The sequence below is a fragment of the Diadema antillarum genome, unplaced genomic scaffold, assembly GCF_040938485.1.
Source record: "Diadema antillarum isolate AM-2024a unplaced genomic scaffold, OU_Dant_1.0 seq00000915_RagTag, whole genome shotgun sequence".
Lineage (NCBI taxonomy): Eukaryota > Metazoa > Echinodermata > Echinoidea > Diadematoida > Diadematidae > Diadema > Diadema antillarum.
The window spans coordinates 31,023-57,237 of NW_027271769.1; the positions used below are offsets into that span (position 1 = coordinate 31,023).

At 37.6% G+C, this 26,215-nt stretch overlaps 2 protein-coding genes across 2 annotated transcripts in view; one reads left to right on the forward strand and one right to left on the reverse strand.

Annotated features, from left to right (window-relative positions):
- Positions 1 to 184: 184 nt before the first annotated feature.
- LOC139741295 (uncharacterized) lies at positions 185 to 22,964 on the reverse strand. Its single transcript, XM_071651885.1, has 10 exons — positions 22,346 to 22,964; positions 18,291 to 18,384; positions 7,591 to 7,655; positions 6,775 to 6,931; positions 5,229 to 5,377; positions 4,341 to 4,532; positions 3,270 to 3,735; positions 2,614 to 2,625; positions 1,750 to 1,923; positions 185 to 1,143 (listed from the first exon to the last, which is right to left on the reverse strand). The coding sequence occupies exons 1-10, from the start codon at positions 22,856 to 22,858 to the stop codon at positions 1,025 to 1,027; spliced, it is 1,941 nt and encodes a 646-aa protein (XP_071507986.1). The 5' UTR covers positions 22,859 to 22,964; the 3' UTR covers positions 185 to 1,024.
- A 1,822-nt stretch (positions 22,965 to 24,786) lies between these two features.
- LOC139741283 (uncharacterized) overlaps positions 24,787 to 26,215 on the forward strand; it is a 38,030-nt gene continuing 36,601 nt past the window's right edge. The window contains exon 1 of the mRNA XM_071651873.1: positions 24,787 to 24,881. Within this exon, the coding sequence (XP_071507974.1) occupies positions 24,864 to 24,881 (18 nt within the window). The 5' untranslated portion in view covers positions 24,787 to 24,863. The remainder of the gene's footprint in view (positions 24,882 to 26,215) is intronic.

The following is a 26,215-nucleotide window of genomic DNA, read 5'->3' on the forward strand; positions in this document are numbered from 1 at the left end:
TTCACCAGCAATTCACTAGGCATGCAATTTTATCACTTGCGTCAGTAATCAGAAGCATTACATTCAGCAGCAGTTGATTCCTACCCATCAAATCAAACAAATGGGTACTCTTTTGACAGATACCATCCAGTTTTAGTTACACAAACATTTTAAACAGGGGGGGGGGGGGGGGGAGGGTTGAGATATACATCCTACAGTTAATTCTTTCACTACATTTCTGGACTCACTTCATATGCTGTTGTGATCAAAAACTGCTGGTCATATTGTTTCCTTTTTTCTGGACACAATTGAGAAATATGCTGCTAAAGGAATGGTTACAATTGTACAAATTGCCAACTTTTTATTTCTTGCACTGACCAAAGAATATATTTTGAACAGAACATAGGACTTACTTGCTAGTTGCATTCCTACAAATAGTAACAGTGACAACTTTTGTTGTGGATGCATCTTTCCAAGACATATTCTGCAGTATTGTGCAGAGTGTAAAAATGAATATGGCAGTTAATAACTTATTTCATTTTACTTCTTTTCCTTTCCTATTATTTCACAGTTAGGAGTAACATCAGCAGGCATTTAGGTGAAAGAAACAAAGAAAGATACTGCTAACATTGCATATATTTTATTTGGTTTCTAAATACTAAATACCTACTCTCTCCTGGGCAACACCAAAAAAGTGCCGGACATATTGCTTCTAACTTGGTCCACATAATCTGCTATCATCAGATAATAAATATCAACTCTGAAAATAACTAAGCATCAACAGTAAGTTATAAGCTTGTTTCATATTCTTTATCTCACAAACATTTGACAAATGTTTACTTTTCTGTACTGACCAAAACAGAGAAATTTCCACTGCATCTTGATACATTCCAAGACTCTCATTACCCCTGAAGTGAACATCACTTCAAAGAAAACATTAAAAAAGAAACAACAACAAAAAAGGCAACTGTTTGCATGATTTTGTTTCTTTTTTTTTCGTGGAAAAAAGAATTGTGAATTAATGGTTGAAGCCAGTTCCTGCAGGTCAACTGTCTGAGTCGGTATCCCTTTGAGCGCTGCGTATTAGAGTGTCCACGTACTCCTGGTGAGACTGGGCAAGAATGGAAGCAAGAATCGCATCCTCAGACTCCCACTCTGAGATACCTGTGGGTTGGAGAAGCACAGCAGACCATGCAGTTTAGATAACATGTATTCGATAAAGTCCTCCATCATGAATATGCATAAATTTATGCAAATTAGGTACACATGCAGAGCCCACCTCTTGCAAGCTTCGAGACTTTGAAGAGACGCACACAACACTTGGGGAAATTAAGTTGATTTGACAGTTCCTCATAAACATCACAGTGAGGTAGACTTGTTTTGTCTGAGTTTTGGCCGAAATGAGATGTGTGCATAGTGGGGACTCCTTTCTCCTTCTCGAGGTTACAACACCTCAATTACAAAAGCAATCGCAGAAGGATCAAGTCCTTGCAGCTTCAGTGTTTATGGGTACTAATCTGGTAAAATGTGGCACTGAATTTCATTCAAGACAATAATGTTCACAGCTGGATAACACTTTCAGAAAATGGAATTAATCCCCCCCCCCCCCCCCCAAAAAAAAAAGGGAAGGGGAAATTAAAGGACTTTTAATCTTTGACATGATGGCAATCTGATCTAGAATTTGGATACAATGTAAAACACTTGCTACTTACTTTCTGAACATGGTGTGTGTATGTGTGTGTGTGTGTGTACTTAAGAACTAGCTCTCACCAAATTCTTCAGGTGGAATATCCTCCATGCTAATGGCTGGAGGCCGCTGAGTCACAGGGGGGCTGTAGCCACTAGGCCCTGCCTGCGGGCTGGCTGTGTCTCGGGCATGGGCCCCCTGAGGAGATGCTGGGTTTGAGATGTGACCACTGGTTGTGGGGCGGTTGTAAATGGTGACTGTATCACCCGATATTGCAACCCTGTGCAAGCACTTACAGCAGAAAAGATTTGTTTTCATGAGGAGAGCCCAATAGTAATCATATCATTATCATAATTACAAAAAACACAAATGTAACATCAGCTCATATCCCATATTGCTTTAAAAGACAACTGTTGGGAGAGGCGATTCCTTAAAGGGGATGGCTAGTAACTGATCCGTGGGAATCAGTGGGAATGCTGGGGGATGATTGTTCCAATCCTTGTGGGATTCATATAAGTGTACATTATATATCTATTGTTGTGTGAAAATTATTGCTTCAGATTGGTCTCATATTCAAGTAATGTGCAGTTCAATGTTTCCAGGTAAGCATGCCTGTACAGTTAACGGTACAGTGCCTGTACCGTAATGATCGCCCCGACACTGTACAGTCATGTTAACCTGTACTCTTGAATAAATCCCACAAGGATTGGAACAATCATCCCCCAGCATTCCCACCGATTCCCACTGATCAGTTACTAGCCATCCCCTTTAATCACGAAGCTTTCATATTTCCAGTCATGGCAACTGTATCACACACTTCCCTGGGATTCAAAGTAATACATCAATAACTAATTTTTGGTTTCATATGCAGCACAGACACTGGGAATGAGTTTTCTTAAGGTGTGTATCTCAATCAGCATAACAGTGGCTGATTTAAAGTGTGAAACCAACCTGAGAAGCTAACATTAGATGTTTTCATGCCTATGTTAAAATTCATGTTTCCACATAATGATTTCAACACAGGTACATGTGTAATGTGGCTGCTATAAAAAAATGACTTAATAACTTTCAGACACAGGTTGGATCTGTAAGCAATATAAATATGGTGCTATTTTTTTCTTTTCATCAGATGATAAACAAGACCATCAAAATTCTAGAACTGATCTACAGCATGTGATAGATTCCGATTAAAGCAATAATCTACATAACATGCATGAGTCCTTACAATATCAAGCTACACTGTAAGTATATGCTGGATTCATTTAAAGAACAAGAATCTGAGGAGGATATCAACATTCACTTGACTTTGAGAACAAGTTGTAATAGTTACATTCACACGACAAAGATTATCCTTGAAGGTAACTATCCTCAAGGATAGGCTCACAGTTCCTACGAGTGGGGAACCACTGCGGCTCCTTGATAGAGCGCTAAACCCGAGATATCTCCTGGGTAGTTACCTTACAGTTAATTGCAAGTTAGCTATCAATGAGTGCATCTACAAGGTGCCTAACTATGAGCTTATCCTCGAAGATAGCTATCCTCGAGGTTAAGGATCACCGCCTGAACGTAACCAATGTTTGATCTGTTGACCACCAACCTGCACTGGACACATGTTGCTGAGCCTTCACTTTATCTGCATTCCTCCCCCTGAGCACACCTGGTGACAGTGGCCTTAGTCTTGCTGCATCTAGCCGCTCTGGACTGTTGGGCCCTGAGCTGTTGCTGGGCCCTCTGCTCCTGGGCGCCAGGTGGTTGGTGGGGTAGTGTGCAGCAGCCAGATGACTTGTAGGGTGGTGACTGGAGTGATGCCCGCCAGAGTGATGGGAGCCGGAGTGATGGGAGCCAGAGTGATGGGAGCCAGAGTGATGAGATGACTGGTGATGGGCACTGGAGTGCTTACCCCCAGAGTGCTTGTCACTGGAGTGCTTCCCCCCAGCATGCTGGGTGGAGGGATGGTGACCAGAAGGGTGGTGGGAACCTGGGCTGCAAGCAGATTTCTGGGCCCCTTCAGCCCACCAGCCAGGGGGAGAGTCAGGAGGGGCAGAACTGCACGTTGCAGTTGCAGGAAGCTGCACATTTCACACAGACAAAATGCTTAGTTTCAGTATCTATCCAATCTCTGCAATACATGCTGTAATGACAAGAAATGGCTACTATTAAAGTACATGTTCAAACTAGTGAAAAGTATACATTTTGCATTCACAATTTTTTTTTTTTCACAAAAGCATAGTTCAAACCTGTACAAATATTTTTTTTGTATCTGATTTTACAAAACATGTAGTATGTGATGCTGGTGAAAATGTATCCTTCACCAGAATACTAGTAACTACTGCAACTGTCAGTTATCTTTTAAAGTACAACACACACTGCATGTGCATGTACATATAACATTTAGAACACTTTCTCTTTAATACCCAGATTACAAATTCCATGGATTTTACACCTGACCTCCAAATGTCCATGAAAACTACCACATAATGGTTTATCCTTTTTACATTGTAGGCCTTGCCCATGTACCATTATTATGCAAAACATAGAAGATGGATAAAACATTTCTTGAAAAAAAAAGGTTATACTCTGAGATCTCCCACCCGAAAATGAAAAGAATGAAAGTAATCAATCACTGCTTCATTAGACTAGAGGGCTAAGGATCTCAGTTCAAGTGCAAACTTACTGCTTTCTTTTGGGCTCTCTTCTCATTATCTTTCAGCCACTGGATGAAGGATTCCCTAGCAACCTGCTCCTCGATGGCTTCATTGGTGGCCTCCCAGTCTGTGGCAATGAGCTTGTCCTGTAGCATAGCCTGCTCGATGGCAGACTTCTCTGATATATGAATTGCATCCCGCATCATCATCTTGTCAGCCAGCTGCATTGGAGTACAATAACCCATAGGACAGACCTCCATCACAGAATGAATTTTACTGTCAAACATTGGATTGGTGGGGGGGGGGGGGGGGGGCAGGGCAGTCACAACATGTTACTCACTGACAGTAAGTTTCATGGCTATTGAAGTACAAAAACCAAAACTTACATGCCAGTATCTGCATACATACAGACATAGAGCACTTCCACAACAGTCTGATACAGTATGTGAGGAGAACTTGCAGTATCGTTCTGTTTTTGTCCATGCTCTTGCAAGATTTTCAAACCACATTTACACTCCTTGCAATGAACTTCAAGAAAATCTGCCTAAGACGTGATCTTAGGCTGCAGACAGACACAAGATGTATGGACAACTCTGCAACACAATACCTAGAGCTGGCACCCTTCTCACATACATTCATAAAAGCAACAGCTGATTATAAGGGTTATAAGCTATATATGTGTCACAGGTCATTGCTCTCATTTGATGGCCACAAAATTAATCGACCAGTCTGGATTTTCAGTGCATGGCGAGTTCTCAGGCAATGGTCTCCCAGTTGTCTATAACAAGACAAAGGGTAGTCACCTTTCACTGACAGACTGAGGGCAACATCCATCTTTATAGCTGCTACAGATGTACATGTACACCTGTGAAAGGGAACCATATGTTCACATTTTGCTTTTCTCTTCATCAACTCACCCCGGGAACAAAAGATGGCATTCCTAGACCAACACCAATGGTAGCTTTGTGAGGGTCGACGACCGAGTTGTAGTGGACATTGCGATGGTAGCTCACACGTATAGGATCATTGTCTGTCTTGTTGATTGTATGAAAAGTATTGATAGGTTCTGGAAATAAAGTACAAAATGAAGAAATATTAATACATCTCTCATGATGCATCTGGTCCTGGGATTTTACAATCAGAATTACGTTATCATCACCAAGTGTTTGAATTTTTGAAATATCCCGGCTTATACACTGCATATCTCTGCTATGGCAGTTACACATGGTATAATGTTGGTTGCATAAACAAGATAAACCTGCTACACATTTTTTTTTTTTTTTTAAGCTTTCCACAAGAAAAAACTAGAAATGTCGCTGTGGCGACTGGTATGCCTCCGCCATGATGCATGATTCTCCTTATAGGTCTAGATAGTACATGTGGACAATGTGTGATTACATTTTCACAAAATTGGCTAAATATTGAAATGACAAGTTTGTCACAAATGTGTTGAATGTTCATCTTCCTTGACCTAGGTTTAATTGGATGGATAGGAGAGCATGTATGATTTGGGATTTAAGGACTTTAACTTGACTTTGACCAATTCATACGTTTATGCATTGAGTAATTTCCAAGGTATGGAGAAAAAGTGCAATATCTGTATTGAATAGTAAATTGTTACCATTTTCATCCGGCCTTTGACCCTACAATTCATTAGATAATCACTGTCAGGCAGAACATGCATAAATATGTAGAAAGTTTAAAGATAACTTGAGCCATTTCCGAGATATGAAGGAAAAAATTTAGTTCAGCACTTTCACTTGATCTTTGACCTTTTGACCTTTGAGGCAAAAACAAAACAAACCAAAAAAAAAAAACTTTCCAGAGAATCTCTATTAGGTTATACATGCATACATCAAGTGTAAAAAAAAAATAATCCTGCTGGCATTGCATAAACATGAGGGAAATAGTAAAATTTTGAAGTGTTGCCCTTGACCTTTGACCCCTGACCTTTGACCCCATGAACCCTAAATTGTCTAGATAATCACTGCCAGTCGGTACATGTATGTTCCATGAAGATACCTCAAACAATTTCCAAGGTACAGAGAAAAAAGTGAAGTTTTAATATTTTTACTTGACCTTTTGACCTTTGACCTTTGACCTCATGACCCCAAACTTTCACCAGAGAATCTTAATTGCGTAATACATGAATACACTAAGTTTCAAGAAAATATCTCAAGGCATTGCAGAGATATGGTTGAAATAGTGAAATTTTATGGATATGACCTTGACCTTTTGACCTTTGACCTTGAGCATGTGCACCCAAAAGTTGACAGGCACAACTTCACCCCCTAATACACATACATGCCAAGTTTCATTAGGATAACTCAAAAGTTTTTTTAGTTACGCTTGCCACAAAATTCATTACGGACGGATGGACGGAAGGACGGACGGACGGACGGACAACCCGAAAACATAATGCCTCCAGCACCACTTCGTGGCGGAGGCATAAAAAGTGTTTACCTGTACTGTACATGTAGACCTCAATGTTGCGATTGTACATCTCAGACAGGGCTTGCATTTCCACATGGTTACCATGGCAACTGTCCAGGCGTTTACGTGCGACATACGTGGCAAAGTCTTCAGTGACAAACTGTGAGAAGTAGTCTGCATTCTTTGTCTGTGATGCACAAATAGAATGTTCAGATTTCAAATGACAACAGAAAAGTGAAATACCATTGTACTTTGTACATAGCCTGAGTTTGGTATTTAAATGATTTCTAATTCACTACAGGGTTACAGTAACATCATTGATCAATGTCTATTTTGTTCACATGAATTATGTCAACAAGTAAATTTTAGTGTTTCTATGTTGGTATATTACATTCAGTACCAAGGTAGACAGAAATTTTACAATCAGTGTACAATTCTATACCATGTATTTCATATTTTACTGTTTCCATGTTGGTATACACTACAGTTGTATATTCAGTACCAAGGTAGACAGAAATTTGACCATCACTGCACATTTTGATATTTCAGTCATATGCAAATTGTAAACAGAACCACCAAAAGTTTGCACTACCATAATCAATCCTTATCATAGTGAAAATAATGATACAACTTCATTCTACCTTTCAGGACAAGCAAATATGCATGCGCATCAACTGACTTTTAAGTTTACAGGTTTCTCATAATACCAAATGACCGTAAGCAAAAACATTTTGTGTACAACACAAAAAATGTCCTTGTCACTAGGATGGTTGAAACACTAGCTCTTCATTTCTTGAAGGTAACCTGTTGGTTGGAAAGTGTACATGTACTGTATCTGAAACTTACCATATAATCCATGCAATGTCCCCTCACAATGGCATGCCACTCCTGGTCACCATAGACCTGGTCAGCTATAGATACAATGACAAACACATTAACATCAATAATCAACAATATTCTGACCATATACACAATATCAACAACAAAGGAAAACCTGTATAACTGTCACTTGTTATTATACAGGAAGCCATCATCTTCATGTTGCATTCTTCCAGTACATTGTACGAGCATAAAGTGTTAGTCTTCATACATCAGTGTACTGTTGCATATACCCCTGGTAATACTGAACATTTTTACACACGTACATGCCACCGTACTGCATTTTGATATTTACAGTATGACATTAACAATTATTAGAAAATCTTGAATGCTGTATGCTTATTACAGACCTGGGCTGCCTTACCTGGTGCACCCATTTAACTCTCCATTGTATGTCCTGATCTTGAATAATAATGTAATATTGATATTTGTGACTGAAAGCTGAATAAATAATAATCGTAATAATAATAACCTTTGAGAATTATGCATGGTCACGTAAAAATGCTGTGCTCAATCCATAAATTGTATTACATTAAAGGCTTTATACACATGCACATAAAATCCACTCATTTTTTTTTTTCTTTCAAGAAACCTATGTGCATGTTTAATACTAGTGAATATTTCATGTGTGGCCGTGTCTGTTGTACTGCAGTCCTCTTCAACCAAACACGTGTGAAAAGATTGCATCTACAACGTGGGACCGGTAGTTGATGCCATTTTTGGTGACACATATGAACATTGAAGGTTATCCTGTTTTGCTGAACTACTTTAATTAGTAACAACTCCTCATATTTTTGTGCTTAGTTGATGCATTATTAATAGTGATGACATGTTTTGTGATTCTATATAGTCATTTAGCTTGGCATGAAATGGTACTATTGGTAGTGCTTTGCAAGTGGAATTTCACTTCTTCACATAATGTACAACGGATTGTACCATCAACAGACACAATCACACATGATCACAGCTTTCAGAATCCAAGAAGGTAATGGCGAGATGTACAACATACACGTGTACATGTACATGTAATGTGTACATGGAGTATAAAAGCCAGGAGAAGGTACAAAACTGTAGGAAACAATGCATGGGTCATATGACCAAGGCTGAGCTAAAATCCCCTGATCATTTCACTTGGTGGTCACATTGAAACAGACACCTTTCAATATCCTGGTGCGAGAATACATAGCAACAAGTAACAAGTTGGCAGAAGTGGTGCTTGTGTATCCTGGTACAATCCACACATGAGATTATTTCCATTTAATAATTCCATGAAATCTCTTTTTAGTATCTAAAGCATACAGTTGCACTACTGCTATCTACAATGTAGTCAGTGTAAAGTGAACATACTATAAATGTTACATTTGTACATACCATTTTAGAAGCACAAAACCATTGTATGGTAGTTTGGTACCCGCAATGTATACACAGGATGACATTTAAATTACAATTTTTTTTTTATGGGCCCTTACTGCTGATCACTGGTGTCAATGTCCATTCATACATAACAACATACAGTACATGTACATTGCATATCATTTGCTCATAATATTGTTTTTATAGAAAGACATGGGCTTGCTAAATTTAGTGGGCTGTTCAGATTTGCTTGGCCTACATTGTATAAATTTGCTGCTGTGGACTAGCATACATTGTAATCATCACAAAATAAAATGAACAAACATTTGCGGTATACAATGTAGGTATGTGTACTGTAGATACACTCATAGGTCCACTGATACCACATGCACAATGTAACTCTACATTTTACCTACAGTTATAGCTATGTTTGTAGGGCAGGTGCAATTATTTTCTTTAAAAAGTAAATGAAATATCTGTCCTAAAAATTTGGCTCATGAAAGATTTTATCAAATATAAACTTGGTCTGAAATTCCAAACCTGGTCTCTTTCTTGCTTGAACCTAGTTGTAGTATTTCATAATAATAATAATAATAATAATAATAATAATAATAATAATAATAATAATAAAGAGAGGAAGTAGTGTATACCATGTACAATCTGTATAAGTACAATTGTATGTCTTCTTCAGTGTGATATGAAAGACAAATTATTAACAAACTCACTCACTGGTACAGGCATGATTTACTGTAAAACATGCTGTACATTGTATGTACAATGTATAGAAACACTGCATTTACTACACCATAAAATGCTGTAATATCAGACTTTGTGACAAGAACAATGGAGATCAGGAAAGTTCATGACACAACTAAGAGGGCCTACAGCTTAGAGTATTCTGTCCTTACAAAATGTAACTTTGCAGTATATAGATCTTCAAAGAGTGATAATACGTTGTATCATTGAAACTCGAATACTGATGAATTGTATGAATTTTTTATTGCAATCTAATTGTGTAATCCAGTGAAAAACCAATTTCCTTTGAAGGGCAGTATTGCATGCACACATTTATCCATCTCTCAATCACCCATTTCTTCCTCCCCCTCCCCCCATTGACTTGACCCATTCTTAATAAGATTGGCAAATTCCCCTACAAATTGTACAGGACCTTTAATGTTCTCAAAGGCAGTGGCTTTCTCTGAGCCAGAATGTAATGTATGTACAATACAAGGTATGAATAATGCTGACATTTATGTTCATTACTTTCAACATTAAAATAAAGAATGGCAGTGTGTAGTGACTGCCATTCTTGTTGCTCTAAGTTATGTTCTACAAGGAAGAAATCCAAACACTGATGATGAGGGACAGACAAGCCATGGAGGATGTGAGTGCAATACACATTTATATCACACAAGCCCGGTACTACATGTATTTTACCATGAACACCTTTGCACTTGATCAGTTTCATTTTCTCATTTCACCCAGGCTTCACAGCTTGCTGTGTGAGTACATGGATACATGCTACATTGGAGTTCACTTTCTTTTTAAATGGAGTTGATATTCAATCAGAATAAAGGTTATATACACGTATACTATATGGCCATTTTTACAATCAGTGGTGTAAAACACAGTGTTGGCACTAATTGGTGTATAACTTTCTTATACACAGACAGATATGCATTATTTTTTCTCACAAACTTACCACCCACAGTGTCTACCTTGGGTACCTTAATGAACTTTCCTCTCTTTTTCTTTCAGATGTGGCAGGCACTTACATGCTTGAAATCCAACACTTTTGGTGTACTCATTCTGACATAGTATTTTTGTCAGAGCTAGCATATTAAATTGTGTATTCCTTTTCGTTATTTTTGTTGTTGTTGTGATAGACAGGTATCCAGCATTAAGAACTATTATGTTTACCAGGTTCTGCTTTGTCTTCTTTAAAGACTGAAATTGTCCAAACTTTATGTTTCGGAGGTGACATTTTCCGTTTACAATTAACCCCTCTTTTGAGTTAGCTCTTGTTCACAATTATAAAATTCAACTTTGCTAATTTCCATCAAAACAGAATAGTAATCAATCTGACTTAACTTTGATCCAAAGATTATTTAATTCAAATAGCTTATCATTTTTTGGTGAGCGTTTATAAATTTATGTAACTTTTCCGTTAACATTTCTGTCACCTCCGAGACAATAGATTTATGTATTTGATTTTTTTATTCTTGACATCAGTTATACATTACATTTGCAAAAATGTAACATATCCCCTCACATTATCTCTGAAGGAAGGTAGTAGAAATATAGCCTGTTGTTTTCATTTTGGAGCAATTTACAATTTTCCGTTAACACTTGTCACCTCCGAAACAATTGTCACCTCCGAAACAACAAGCATATTATATTTGATAATTTCTCGAAGACAAAGCAATTTTGTTTGATTCTGTCCAAGTGACAGGAATCTCTTTTGGATGAAAATAGTAATATGGCCAGAGGAAGTGAGAATTTTCTAGAGATTAAAAAAAGATCTAATAAAAACTAAGAATTACTGTTTCGGAGGTGACAAAACACTGTTAACAAGATTTTTTGTTCATTTCTGTTGAAGAGAAACCATATCATGTACACCAATGGTTTCATTTATTTAAGTAAAATAAGTTTCAATGTAGAGAAATCAACTAACACACTCTCACTCTTTATTTTATTACTAGACTGTATGTTTTAGGGCAAATTTACATTTTTTCACTTTTTTTAACAATGAGAATGCACAAAATACACCCATCTGTTGTATATAAAATATTGTAATCAAGTTCAATTCTCCTGCTTTAGTTAAGTAAACATATAGATGCTTTCATCTTTAGAAGCTTGATTTCCACAAGCAATTTAGTTGTAAAGATTTACCAATCACAGCTTTCCATGTAGGTTGCTTTTCCTTGTGTTTCGGAGGTGACACTGTTTGTTAACACCATATTGTTATGTGATAGTGAAAGGCAAGACTTCAGTTCCTTGTCACTATCTATTAACATGTTCTAATACATTTAATATAGACTACAAAATCATCACAACAGAAGTGACTTTTGTATACATAGCTCACCAGAATTCCCTTAATACCAAAGTGATACATGTGGCAGTTCATGCATGCTCTAGTCCACAATCTTTAAAAAAAAAAGAATGTAAAAAAAAATCATCAAATAATCAAACTCCACAAAAAGGCCACATGCCTATAGCTGGTGCACAACTTGTTCTTGAATTCTTAGTTGTTGTTTTTCCATGTACAATGTGGTAATCATAAACAAAATTATGTGATTTTTTTTAAAATATGACAATAATAATTACATTTTCCAAGTTGAACCAACTGTTTATGACATTGTATTTTTTAAGATTATTGAAGTTCTGTGACAACTAAAGTGAACAGAGGAACAAGTCCCCAGGACTGGAAAGGGAAAGATCCAAAAACAAGATTAGTAGTTCTATCTCAATATAATTTTGATGAGGTGTTTACCTTGTTTTGTTATTATGTTTTATCTTAGAATTTGGCTTTAAGTACTGGAATTTCAAGGAAAAGAAAATGGTTTCTTAAAGGACAAGTCCACCTTCATATACATGTGGATTGAGTGAATGCAACAACATTAGTAGAACACATCATTGAAAGTTTGGGGGAAATTGGACAATCCATTCAAGTTATGGTTTTTTTTTAAGTATCTGCGCAATCACTGCTGGATGAGACGACTACGACAGTGTATGATATCACATGCGTACAATGATATACATGTAAGGAAAATATAATGAATTTCACAAAACTTTACTTTTTGAAAAAAGTGCACATTTCTTCAACTTGCTACTGATGTATTTTAGGGCAATATTATTCACCCTGCCTTCCAAAAGAGAGAAGTCATGTGTTCTTTTGTTATGCAAGAAAAGTGAAAATACAGTATGTTGAATTTTCTTGATACTTTCTCTATATCCTTGCACACATGTGACATCACAAGCTATAGAAGTCTTCTCATTCAGCTTTAGGAGCAGAAACTTCAAAAATTCATAACTCTGGAACGGATTGCCTTACTTTCCTCAAACTCTCACTGATGCGTTTTACTATTATTGCTGTATTTACTCAACCCTCACGTCTATTGAGGTGAACTTGTCCTTTTCCAGTTTTGGTCCCTTATAGGTTTATTTGAGACCAGTTTGTGTCCGGGACCTTCTGTGAAGTTGATGGGGAAAATTACTGAACAAAAACAAATTTTCCCCTCAAGTTCACAGAAAAGCATTATGCTGCTCTCTTCAGCTGAGAAACACAAACTGTTGTCTTAACCAAATTGTAAAAACCTGTTAAAGATTAGTATGAATTACAATCTCAAACAAAATATGAGCTGGTATCCATTATCATGAAAGAGAATAACTAAACAAGATAACAAGTAAGAACTGAAAGAAAGAGCTTATATTTGAAAATTACAGCCATGAGGAAAGATATGAATGTTCACTAAATAGTTAACACCTGAGAAGTTGGGTTGTCTCTGTGTTGTGTCACCTCAAAAATAATAAAATGGTTTTTCTTATCTTATACTTTTTACTCTCAAAAGTGACTAATATGATTTGCAGGTAATTTTCAAGCAATTCAGAAAGATACGTAAAATATATTTTAGTAATGTCAACAGTTTAAATGAATCTGGTGTATAGAAAATTTATCCCAGATGAACCAAACACCTTTCACCAGTATTATAACATTTGTATGGTGGCTATCAAGGATGATGAAGAATTCATGAACATCCTTGAATTAATCTATTTATAAAACTATGTGCAAACAAAAACGTACACAAGTCAAATAATTTTTGCTTTTGGTATTCATACCGTATGTCCCCACCAAAAAACTATGTACAGTGGTACCCTCCGCAACGATAACTTTAAAGATAGTGAATCAATCTAAAATACAATTTGAGGGATTGAAACTATAACTCATTGCCCACACCTTACAGAAACCCCCATTAAATTTGCTTCAGAGGTCAAAGAGAATTGAGGATTTTTGTAGAGCATGTGAGGAATCCCTTCCCTCCAAGTTCTGTATATTGTGTTTACACATTAATATGCAGTTCTAAGAGCATCCAAGTGCTGAACTTGGAAGAATCAGACTCCTGACATCCTTTACAACAATCCACATTTCTTTGAGATCACTTAACCAAATTGACTGGGGCTTCCTGCAAAATAGAGCTAAGATGTTATGATTTAAGACCCCAAAGTACAATTTAGCTGATTTAATCATATTGGGTGTTATCAATGCAGAAGTCTAATTGTAAATTTGTTGGGGGGGGGGGACATACTATATGAATACTTGAACACAATGTTAACATTGAATGTCACCTCCGAAACAAAGTTATTTTTCCCTGGTGTTGTGGAATAAAATGTTCTGAGAGCAAAGAAACATTACTAAAATTATCTTACACCCTCATTTCAATTTAAGGTAGAAAATGGAATGCCATGTTCCTTCAGGTTATGATGTCTAGCTTATGTCCATCATATTCTTACTGTAAATGAATATTTCAACACAATGTTAACATTAAATGTCACCTCCGAAACGAAGTGATTCTTCCCTGGTGTTGTGGAATAAAATGTTCTGAGAGCAAAGAAACATTACTTAAATGATCTCACACCCTCATCTCAATTTAAGGTAGAAAATGGAATACCATGTTTCTTCAGATTACAATATTTAGCTTACATCCTTTGTCCAAATGGAAGGCAAACTAGCGGTACCCATGCTAATTAATGAAGTGTAAAAAAACACTTGTTCTGTTTGGTTTATCTGCTTCAAACAGGAGTTAATTTCTTGTTCTCGAGTTATAATTATTAGAAACATTGATAAAAAGAAGAAGTTTTTGTGTTATTGCCACTTATTCTAAAAAAAGTGAGTGTTAATATTAGTGTCACCTCCGAAACATTCTAATATGTTAACTGTCACCTCCGAAACATCCATGTGTGAAAAATCCAAGTTTTAAAGAAATGATTGGAATTTCATTTAACCTACATAGGAAGGTAGCCCTTCTTAAAGACTTGTTATAGTAAGAGTTTGACATGGCCTGCCCTCCAATAAATAGTTAAAATCTTAAAAATTACATGTCAATTGGCATTTTTAGCAAAAATTTATAAATCTCATGTATTTTTTTAAAAATTCACTTTATATTCAACCCCCAAATAGTTCTGATTCACAAACTATATATTGTTGTTAACCATATAAACTTTGCATGGTGAAGTTTGACTACAGAGTTTTGTCAATATGGTGCAATTTATGAAAGCAAAATTTTGCTTAAATTTACTTCAGGTGCCAGGGTTTTCCTTAAATTACACCAATAACCCTTCAGCTTTAAGGTCTGAAATGTTATTTTTTCAAAAATTTGAATACTTTCAAACAGGAATCAAACAGAATAATGAAAAAATATTTTGTTTGAAATTTTGACCCTCCGAGTACAAAAGTTACACCACTGATCGTAAAAAAGGCCATATGTGACCCGCCACAACAAAAGGATCCTCAAGTAGCCAACGGCTGAGCCGAGAAAATCAAGTTTGAAGTCAGATCATCAATATCGGGCAAAATCATCAGATTTCTGTTTTTGGCATAATTTTGTAGTCTACATGTACACTGTAATGTATTGTCTACCATTTGCAATTTGGAAGCTATCATCTGCAATTTGGAAGCTGTTGTAAATGATCAAAGGAAAGGCAAGAAATTAGCGGTTTTCTGGGCCATAATTCTCGGACTTTCAACAGAACAGAAACGTGTCCAAAGATTAGGATTTAATGCCGCAGACAGACTCCGCCCCTAGCAACGAGGGAGTTACCTTATTGGTCAGTGCGAGGCATCCTGGTTATTGATTGGTCATGCGTCGACTGCTGGCACTAAGCTTGAATGAACAGCATGAAGGTTGCTAGGAGCATACCTTCTATTGTCAAGAGGGGAAAACTGTCTTGCCTCCCGTTTTTCATGACAGCGTCAGAAGGAAAACTTTGAAGGCGGTTTTCTTGAAATGCTGATTTCTTAAACCACTCGACATGCGCTAATAAAATCATCTATATCTCCACAACTGAGTACCTTTATGAGTCGCATAATTTATGAAATTAAAGTGAAAGAGTAATGGAATCATGTCATGTCATTTTCTGAAAATTGTCCTCCTCGACTTTCCGATCCTTTTGTTGTAGTGGGTCACATAATGCATTAAAGTTTGCTCATGTTGCATGCCATGTATGCCGTACTATCCTGAAAAAAACAACAACAAATGCATAAAATTGTAATTAAAGTGTTGTACATGTACATCGTGTATGAACATTGGTACTTGTATCTACACGTACTGTACACCTGCAATGTACAATTGTAAATGCATCTAGTTGCTGACTGCTGTGAATGAATCTCCCTTGATTTTCTCTTGAGCTACAGATCAAGATCCTCAAATACCATTGACTTTATAAACACCACTGAAAGATGTACAATACATCACATACAGCGTCAGATAGTACACATGTCTACACTGTACTTGTGGGCAATTACAAAGTGGAACTACAGTAAGCTTGTAGCGTTGATAACGCATACTACACACAATGCAAGAACATGCCATCCAGTGGGAATATCATCCAGTGTAATGAATGTTTGGACTAACACCGAGAGTGCTAACATTTTCTGGTATGCAGAGTGGTACAGCACAGAGCTCAGCGATTGGCTTCCAATCAAACGGGAAATAAGCAGTTCCTCAACAGTCACTCTCAGCTTTGAGCAGTTTGGACTGGCTGGGTCATTCTGCCTTCTTGGAATGGATTACACCCTCATGATTCATGCCATTTTAAGCCAAGAGGGCACTTTTCTTTTCCCTCCTGTTATATCTTCTCCATTGTTTATATCTATTTCTTCACAGCTGCGGTAGGAAATGCAATAGGAAAGTGCCTATTTACATCAATCTCACAAATGCCAAGCAATAGCTTTGGTTGTCACTGACATGTACACAATCGTAGAGCTACACAGACAGGAGCAGTACCATAGTTACAATGTACAATAATCTCTTGAGAAAGCCAAGCTTTGTAGACATAATTCTGCATTTTCATTGATAGTTTTCATGGTTATTCATCAAGTCATGCTCCCAGTGGATGTGATTCACAGCAAAATATCTCAGCCCCAGGCGAGGCCACACCAGTCTGTTTTCACTCATTTCAACATCCATGTGAATCGTGCATCTGAACAACATGTACACGTATGGTGGATTTGACGTGTCACACACTACACTGCATGTGTAAAAGGCTCGCCTCTGTTAATGCCCAATGCAGAATTTGGGATGACTACATGCATAAAACAAACTCTGGCAACAACAGAGACATGTGCGAGTGAATGAAGCAATATCAGTAGAATACATCGGTGAAAGTTTGAGGAAAAATCGGCAATGCGTTCAAAAGTTACATACATGTATGAATTTTTTAAGTTTCAGTGCCCCCCATAGCCGCTTGCTGGATGAAAAGACTGAAGCTTGTGATGTTACATGTATAGAATGATAATGACAATATCAAGAAAATTCAACATATTTTCTGTATTCTTTCATGATAAAATAGCACTTGACTTGCCCCTTCCAGAAGGTAAGGGAATAATATTACCCCTGATACAAACTTGTACATGTCAGAACCCGACAAGTCAAGAAAAGGTGTACTTTTGTCAAAAAATCAAGAAAAGGTGTACTTTTGTCCAAAAAAAAAAAAAAAAGCTTTTGTGGAGTTCTCTTAAGTTCTCTTTACTGGTATATTTTTCTAGGCATATGATATCATAAACTATAATCTTCTCATCCAGCAGTGACTGTGCAGAAAATGTGCAAATTCATTATTTTTGAACGGATTGTCCAATTTTCCTCAACCTTTCACTGTATTTTAGTAATATTGCTGCATTCACTCAATTCATACAGAAATTAAGGTGAATGCAAAGATAGCATTAAGTAATTTGGGACATTGGATCATTGATTACCTTGGTACCGGTACATTAGTCACAAGTTGTAAAGTCTTTTGAGAACCAAAAAGGCAACTACATTGTACCATTGTGCTTGATGGTATGAATGCCCTTCTTTGTCTACAGACAATATCAAAATACAACCATCCTTCTCTCAAGTTCCACTATGAAGTACATATTTGTACATACACACAACATTGTAATGACATGAACAAAATGCAACTGGTTCAAATACTGTTGCACAACAGGTGCACAATAACTCAAACAAACAAAACAAATAATATACACATGTAAAAAATAAATTTGGGCCAAATAGAAATTTGATATCCAAAAACATACAATGTACAAGATAAAGCCTCACCAACTGATCTGAAGAGGCATGCACCATCTGGAACCATTGTCTTGATGATGAAACCTTTCTTCTCCTTCAGGGCTCTGGAAAACCGCTCTTCAATCTTAAAAACCAAAGTAAAACCAAACAGAGAAGATAGAATAATAATATAATGAATTGAATAACTACTGAGAGTCTTGGTTTCACAGTGAACTGAAGGCAAGAGAACACAACACAGGCTCCTTACACAGCAATAATGAATGAGATCCTCAGTCTTATATATTAAAAATAATAAACTTTGTTACATCTTATTTATTATGGCTCTCCCTATTAAGATACAAAGTTGTACTTGCTCATGAATGTAAGCAACAAGTTTTGATAAACTGCACATGGTCAGAATTTTACTAAGTGGTACAGCTTTGAATCAAGATTGTCACATCACATGAACTCCATTGATTCTTTGGGTGAGCTGTGATTTACTACACTATACCTACTGTACCAACAGCTACCGGTACATGTACACAGATGGTGACTAAGCTGTCAACAAAAATGGAGTACAAAACAAAATACTTAGGTAGTAACAACAAATCATCTGTTGTTTTAATGCGCTAGGCATGGATGATTTCCAACAAAGGCATGGTTGAATCATAATTTCATCAATGGCTCAATTACAAAATAAGATGCATCACTGTCAGACATGTTATATTTCCAAGAATAACATGGATGAAGGTGCTTTGCACTGTTCTTCAATGCCTTCTACCTGTACGCTCTATAGTTGTACATACATGTATCACAAAAAATTTACACAAAAACATACACTGTACTGGTACACACAAACAAATATGAAAACAACAATAACAACAACAACAACAAACATACAAACAATCAAAGGGTTAATGATTTTGAAAATGCATTGTAAGCACAAAGTGTTCAATACATTAAAAAACAGGTTAGCCTCAGACTGTCTTGCCGGGTAAATTACAGATGTCAGGCTCTTTGGAAAGTGGTAAATCCTTCTCTCATTGGCAAAGGAAAGGCAATGATTGGGCAGGGGAAACCAATGAGCCAGTTCGGAGTTCCACTTTGCGCATGAGCAGAAAAAGAAAAAGGTTATTCGTACCAACAGTCATCTTCGTTTTTAAATTTGCTGGGAGACTACGATGTAGTATTAGCATCTGTCACAATTTTGAAATATGATTTTCTATTGCAGAAGACATGATTTATGTCTCTCTCTCCCCCACTCATACACTTATATTTGCATGATAATCCTAAATCACATCTTGATGAGTCATTACAATGTAAGTATGAAAATGCTTCATCCCTTTTTTGTCCTATTTATGACCCTTTTCTCATAGCACAAAGATACTTAGAAATACAGGGCAAGAGGAAGTTGTTATCCTGTAACCCAATTATCATCATTACAAATGCTAGACATGCTTAATCAGATCATACTCAATAACATGAGGAATGTGGGAAACGAGGGATGATGGGTTTTGTGAACAAAATTTCAGTTTCTATAGATTACACAAGTTTCATAAGTAGAACATACAAGTTAAAAGTTGTTAAGAGCAAATATACATGAACATGTACCATGTACAGTGTGTAGCATGATTTGCTACAAAGTGTACATGCTTGTACACTTGTACAGTGTACAATGTACATTGCAACTTACACTACAGTACACATACACTGTACTGTATGCAACATGTACAGTTGTACATTGTGATTTTTCAATTTAGAATTAAAAGAAGACATTCACCCTTTAACAAATCTTTCAATATGAAAGAAGGAAAACATCTAGTTTGAATGAAAATTGATGTAATGAAAACATTACTAGCACAATGTTTTAAAAGCAACAGTGGATAAGACCAAAGTAACCACTACAGCTGTATGTGAATGCCAACAAGTTTATAGTCTGAAATAACATCATGGAACCTTAAAACAACACCAGTCTTGTGAATGACTACCCACCTCCTCATTGACCATATTTCAATAGTTTATAACCCATTGTGTTCTTAGCCATAAAATGCTACAGGTGTACAAGCTGTGTAAATCTGCTTTACATCTTCATAACTTCATTCAGCTGAAGGGCCATCAATGCGTGCCACCACAGCATGAACCATGAATCAACCAAACAATTTTCAGGGGCTTTCCCTAGACAGATAAACCCATTGCCAAGCTAATTTTTGAGGTTCAAGACAGATGCTAACACTCATACAAGTGATGTGACAATGAAGTCCATTTCTTGAGGTACTGTAGTGACATTCATCAATCATCTCTCCTCAATCATTTGATTCTTCCCAGATCATACTTGTGAAGTACTGATATTTGAAGTATATTTTTGTGATTTTTTTTTTTTCTGACAGAGTCTACAATGTGCCCAGCTTTTTTTTCTTAAGGCCCCTACACTGTTGTTAGCTTTGACGGTCGTGAGTGAAGAGTCAGATGTCCAAAGGCGAGTGCGTCAATGAGCCTTACAGATCTGTGATTGTGATAATCATTATTCAAGACTGGGAGAAAGCCTATATATATTTTTTGCACAATTGTGGCCTGTGCACCATTCTTACTGAATGGATAAGAAAGTATGAGAACTGGATCAACCATAAGGTAACAAGCCAAAAAAAAAAAGAAGAAAAAAAAAAAGAGGGAATTATACAGTGTAGATGTACCAGGTACAATTAGAGTCTAATGAAATTGTACAACAAATGAAATTGTCGGCAAATCAAGGAAACAGTTGTTAAACAAAATCAACAACACTAATAACATTCAAATGGCTTGCATAATCAGGCAGAATGATGAGCACCATGAAATTAAACAACAACTTCCTGGATAATTCAGGCACTGAATAATCCAATCTGTGACTTTTACGTTTTACCAAGTAAAGAAACTGCCCGAGTCTCCTGTCAGCCATCTGTGCGAAATGCATACCTTTGGCCCCTGATATTACATGGTCATTAGCTTCTCCTTACACTGCACTCTGCTGATTGGTTGTCGTGAGTTTTTCAACCAAATGCCAGTAAAGTTTCTAGTAATAATAACAATTTTGCTGTTGTTGTTGTTGAACATTGAAATAGGTCCAACTGTTTAAGGGTGTTCTTGTGCAGCTACATTTGTAGTTCTGCTACGGCTTGACCGACAAGTACCCCCGTCCCCCTTATAAGTAACCCCCGGGGCACCCCTTATAAGGAGTCTCCACGCTTTTTTGCAATGCAACGCGAAAATGAAAGGACTGCGGCAATTCGCTTGATTATGTCCATAAAGCTTCACAAGTTTCCTAGTTACTCACGAAATTTGAGCAAAATCGGTTTGAGGCATCATATCTAAAATCATGGATTTAGATGCGATGTCAAACGACCCATGCGAATGCTGAAATGCGAGCGATTACTGGCGTGAGTGTCGCCAGGCGCGGCGGCGCGGCAATGCTTGAGTGCAGACGTGGAGACTGAGTACGTACTCAGTCGCCACGTCTGCACTCAAGCATTGCCGCGCCGCCGCGCCTGGCGACACTCACGCCAGTAATCGCTCGCATTTCAGCATTCGCATGGGTCGTTTGACATCGCATCTAAATCCATGATTTTAGATATGATGCCTCAAACCGATTTTGCTCAAATTTCGTGAGTAACTAGGAAACTTGTGAAGCTTTTATAAGGAGGGGCCCCCCTTGTGAGTGGGTTTCCCGAACTGAGTATGTCTAATTCTGTGAAAAACTTCTCATTTATAATAATGACATTGGCTGGGTCAGTTAAGCGAAAAACTGACCCAGCCAGTGTCATTATTATAATAATAAGTTTTTTAGCGGAATTAGACATAGATCTACTTGTCGGTCAATGTTACGGCTACAATACAGCACATAGTAATAACAGGTTAGAATCTACTGTAGGTGCCTAGGCCTAACGTTAGCTAGTGTTTTCTATTGCAGTGCCAGTGGATTGAGAGTGAGCTAGAGTTCGGGGGAAAAGGAGAAAAGACATTTAATATATTGACACCATATGAGTGTTAATAACACTAGTATTTTAGAATATGTAAATATGACTGAAAATCAAAGGAAGAGTTAATTCAGTTGCTTTTATCTGGCAGATGGCTACCTCTTCAATGTTTTCCGTGGCTTCCTCTCCATTATCCTCATGCTCATCACCGCTATTTACGGTATCTGCTTCTTGATCTTGCCCGTTGTCCCTTGGGCTTGCACCGTGGATCTCCGCTTGAGAGCTCGCAGAATTAGCTTGGTTCCACGACACTCCTGCGTGTTCGTAATCGAATTCGCCATATTCATGTTGAGGCGATGACCGGTGCCTCGCCCTTTTGTTACTTGAATGTCCACCGTGCGCATTTTCTCTCCTTTCTTGAGAATCATAGCTAGTCCTTGTATCATGATTACTTAGTCTATCGTCTCTTGGGTTACTTGTGTTCCAGCGTGGAGGAGAATTTCGGGATTTCGGTCGAGCTCCTCCCCTTGATTCGCCTGTAGAATGCGCTACAGAATGGCCTAGGTTATGTCCATGATGGTGATGAGGATTGTGTCCGTGATGTTGATGATTTTCTCCACTTTCCGCCCCTCGTTTCTCCTGCTGAACCTTCTTTTTCGGTAGGATAGTCATATTATGAAATGTTTACCCATAAATGGGTATCCAGAAGGGGATTATACAACAAGAATTCGCCCAATAAAATCCCACCAAGTGTTCTTCTTCCCTCTCCAGTAAAAACCAAAACATTACTTCTGCCTTTTATGTTAGAAGTTGACCTAAGATGGCGCCCTGCGATTCTCGGGAAATTTGTGACGTAAGAATACGTGAAGTCAATAAAAACCACAATATCGACAGGGTTTACGTTTGGGCGTGCTGCCGTAGGCCTTCAAAGACTGTTCGATAACACTATGCACGTTTGGAATCTATTGATATGCATAGTATTTCAGTTTCGTCATTATGGTATGAGGTTGATAGGAAGTAAATTAAACCTAAAAAAAAAAAAAAAAAAATCCTACCGGTTCATGTTAGAAACAACAAGAACAAGACTACATGCATTTGCAGAACAAGGGATTTCAATACAAGTCACTATCATGGTGCCTTGGATTTGCATCTGATAAATTATGTTCCTTTTGTAAAAAGCAGGAAGAGACGAATCCACATTGGCCTACATAGGCCCCTATTTCTGTTTTGTGAACAAGTTCAAAGAACTTTAATTGGCAAGAGTATAATAGACAGATTAGATTTGATGGGAATAGACATCAGTGACTAGAATTTAATTTCCACGAGGATCCAAGGAAAGTCTCATCAAATCAAAATAATGTGCAATTCCATTATTTTCTTGATATTAGCCCTATATATCTTTCTAAATCAAAAGGAGTGCTTCCGTTTTAAGGAATGAAATTTTAATGATGATTTCATTGTAAAGATCAGGAAAAGGAATTATAGAGATTAAAACTTGAAAATTAGGGCTACATTTATTGAAATGGAAAGAGCTAAATATTTAGAGAATTTAAGTGTAGTAGGGCCTACTATAATTATTGAACTTTATTCTTATTATTTTGCTTAGCAGACTATTATGTCAATTGTTTGGGTTTTTGTTGTTTGTGTGGTTTGTTTTTCCTACCCTTAATTAATGCGTCACTGGCAGTATCAGCACTGTAATTTTGTAATTTGAGCATTTGAGTAAGTGAGATTGTGAGCGGGTTCACCGGATATTGGCTGGGTTGGGTGGGGGTGTATTGTTCCATTAGACCTTATTTGTGTTTGTTCTTTTCCTTTTTTTAAAAATAATTTTACAGAATTCTTTCTTTGTCATTCGAAATATTGACATTATGTGGAATCTATGTTGTTATAATGAAAGTTGAGTTATCTTGTCATGAATTAACTTGTATATTGTTTGTATGAAAAATAAAGAAAAATGAAAGATCGATAAAAAAATAAAGGGATGGTACAGTATTGGTGGAGATGAGAATTGGACTTTTAACTTTTGCGAGATACCAAGAAAACACTTATGATAGATACAGAGTATACCATTTTAAGTGGAATTCAAAGTTTATTTGATGAAAATAGGGTTTGTAATGGCTGAAAGATCCAAAAATAAAGTAAAACAAAGCGATCGTAATAAAGTGTGGGTCCCACACTTATTAGAATTGCTCTTTTTTGGATATCTCAACCATTTCAAAACCAATTTTCATCAAATTTACGTTGAATTCCTCATAGAATTACATTCTCTTTCATATTTCATAAGAGGTATCTCATTATCTCACCAAAAAATGTTAGAAACCTTAAATTAGGTCTCAACCAAAACTATACGATCCCTTTAACGTGTGAAATGGGGATGGGTTGTTCACAGCCCAGTTACCCCCCCCCCCCCCCCCCCCCCCCCCCCCACGGGCCCTGCATGCCCTCCGCCGCGTACGTACGTCGTGCTCACGTCAATACCCACCCCCCCAAAAAAAAGGAAAAAAATTGTAATCAGCTGCCGTTGACGCGTCGTACCCGTCCGTGCGCTTTGTACATGATTTATTATGTGTACATTTAGCTACACGGAAGATGCGAGGTGTGGGTGGCGACAAACACACACACTTATGCGAGTTCTTCTTCAAGCAATTCTTTTTCAGATTCTAGTGCCATCAGTATGAGTTCACCAAATGAGGCAAGTAGTTGTAACCTAATTAACATAAATCTTACAGTACTTTCTTGGTGGATATACAGTAGTGCAGTGCTGATGTGGTAGATCTAGTTACGATAACTTCAAGTCTTCCTGGTGTGTTGCTTCAGTCCCAAGTGTTCCATTTCATGTTAGTAATCATATAGATCTATGGATAACGTATATAAATTTTACTAGTATTTGATAGTACATATATGAATTTTACTAGTCGCATCAGGCCGCTAGATATAGGTGCGGCAGTCTTGCATTGTGCGAACACGCTGGCGCCCGCGTTTTGATGGGCGCTGTGCATTGGTTGATTAAAACTCGATTTTTGAAAAAAAAAAACAGACAGGATTTTTTCTTCTTTTCATCATGGATAGTGGACATGTGTGTGTAACAAAAAATCACCGTGCAAAGTTGCGACAATTTATACGTCAGATGTGAAGTGAATAAGAAGTGAATGGGGGGCCTCATGAGGCGTTCCCCCCCTGGGCCTCATGAGGCGTGGGGGCGGTCCTCATGAGGCAGGCAATCCTCGTACGCGGGAGCGGTCCTCATGAGCGGGTTTCCCGGACTGGTGTTAAGTTTAATTTATATAAAAAGGCTTAACCATTGTTAACAGCTAATGACTTTTACCTCCGCCATACGGCAAGGGGTAGAGTGGTTACTGGTGGACTAACGTTAGTGTTTTTGTCAGCGTTTATTTGTTTGTTTGTCTGTTTACAAAATAGGCATACTCGTGAAATAGGCCCCACCACTGTGTGTCCGTACTACTACGGCGGCTTGCCTATTTATACTTGTGAATTCAGCCCCACCGTGTGGCGTTCATCGGTAGGTAAGCACGGCGGTGGGGCTTCCTTCCACAGTATAATACTCGTGAATGTGACCCCACCGAACGGCGTTTACGCGAAATTGATACAGCGGCGGGGCCGATTTCCACAGCATAGCATCTTTCGTCCTCCCTTTCTTCTTGGAAGGACTCCCTAATGTCCCTCGACTAATTTAACGGCCAATTTAACCATAAAAAATGGTCTAAATACAACCCTCCCTAACCCTAAACCCTAACCCTAAACCCTAACCCTAACCCTAACCCTAGGACCTACCCTTGCTTGCTAACGCACAGGTGCACGCGCACTGCGGTGGGGCCTATTTCACGATTTTGCCACAAAATTATTAACTCAACAAGTTGTGGTGAATGCATTTGGATGAGACTTACAAGAAAAGTTAATGACAAAAAGGAAATTGTTCAAACTAATAATCTAAAAGAACAGATGATTAAATTTTTGTAGCATTCTGGGTAACCGTCTTGATTCAGGATATTTTGTAAAACTTTTTGG

Bases quoted from the DNA above. Each gene is read 5' to 3' on its own strand.
- LOC139741295 (XM_071651885.1), bottom strand. From the start codon at position 22,858: ATGACTATCCTACCGAAAAAGAAGGTTCAGCAGGAGAAACGAGGGGCG. The intron at 5,378-6,774 runs GTAAACACTTTT...CTTTATTTCCAG, and splicing joins GGTCTACATGTACAGTACAG to AACCTATCAATACTTTTCAT. The intron at 1,144-1,749 runs GTGAGAGCTAGT...TCCAACCCACAG, and splicing joins TATTCCACCTGAAGAATTTG to GTATCTCAGAGTGGGAGTCT.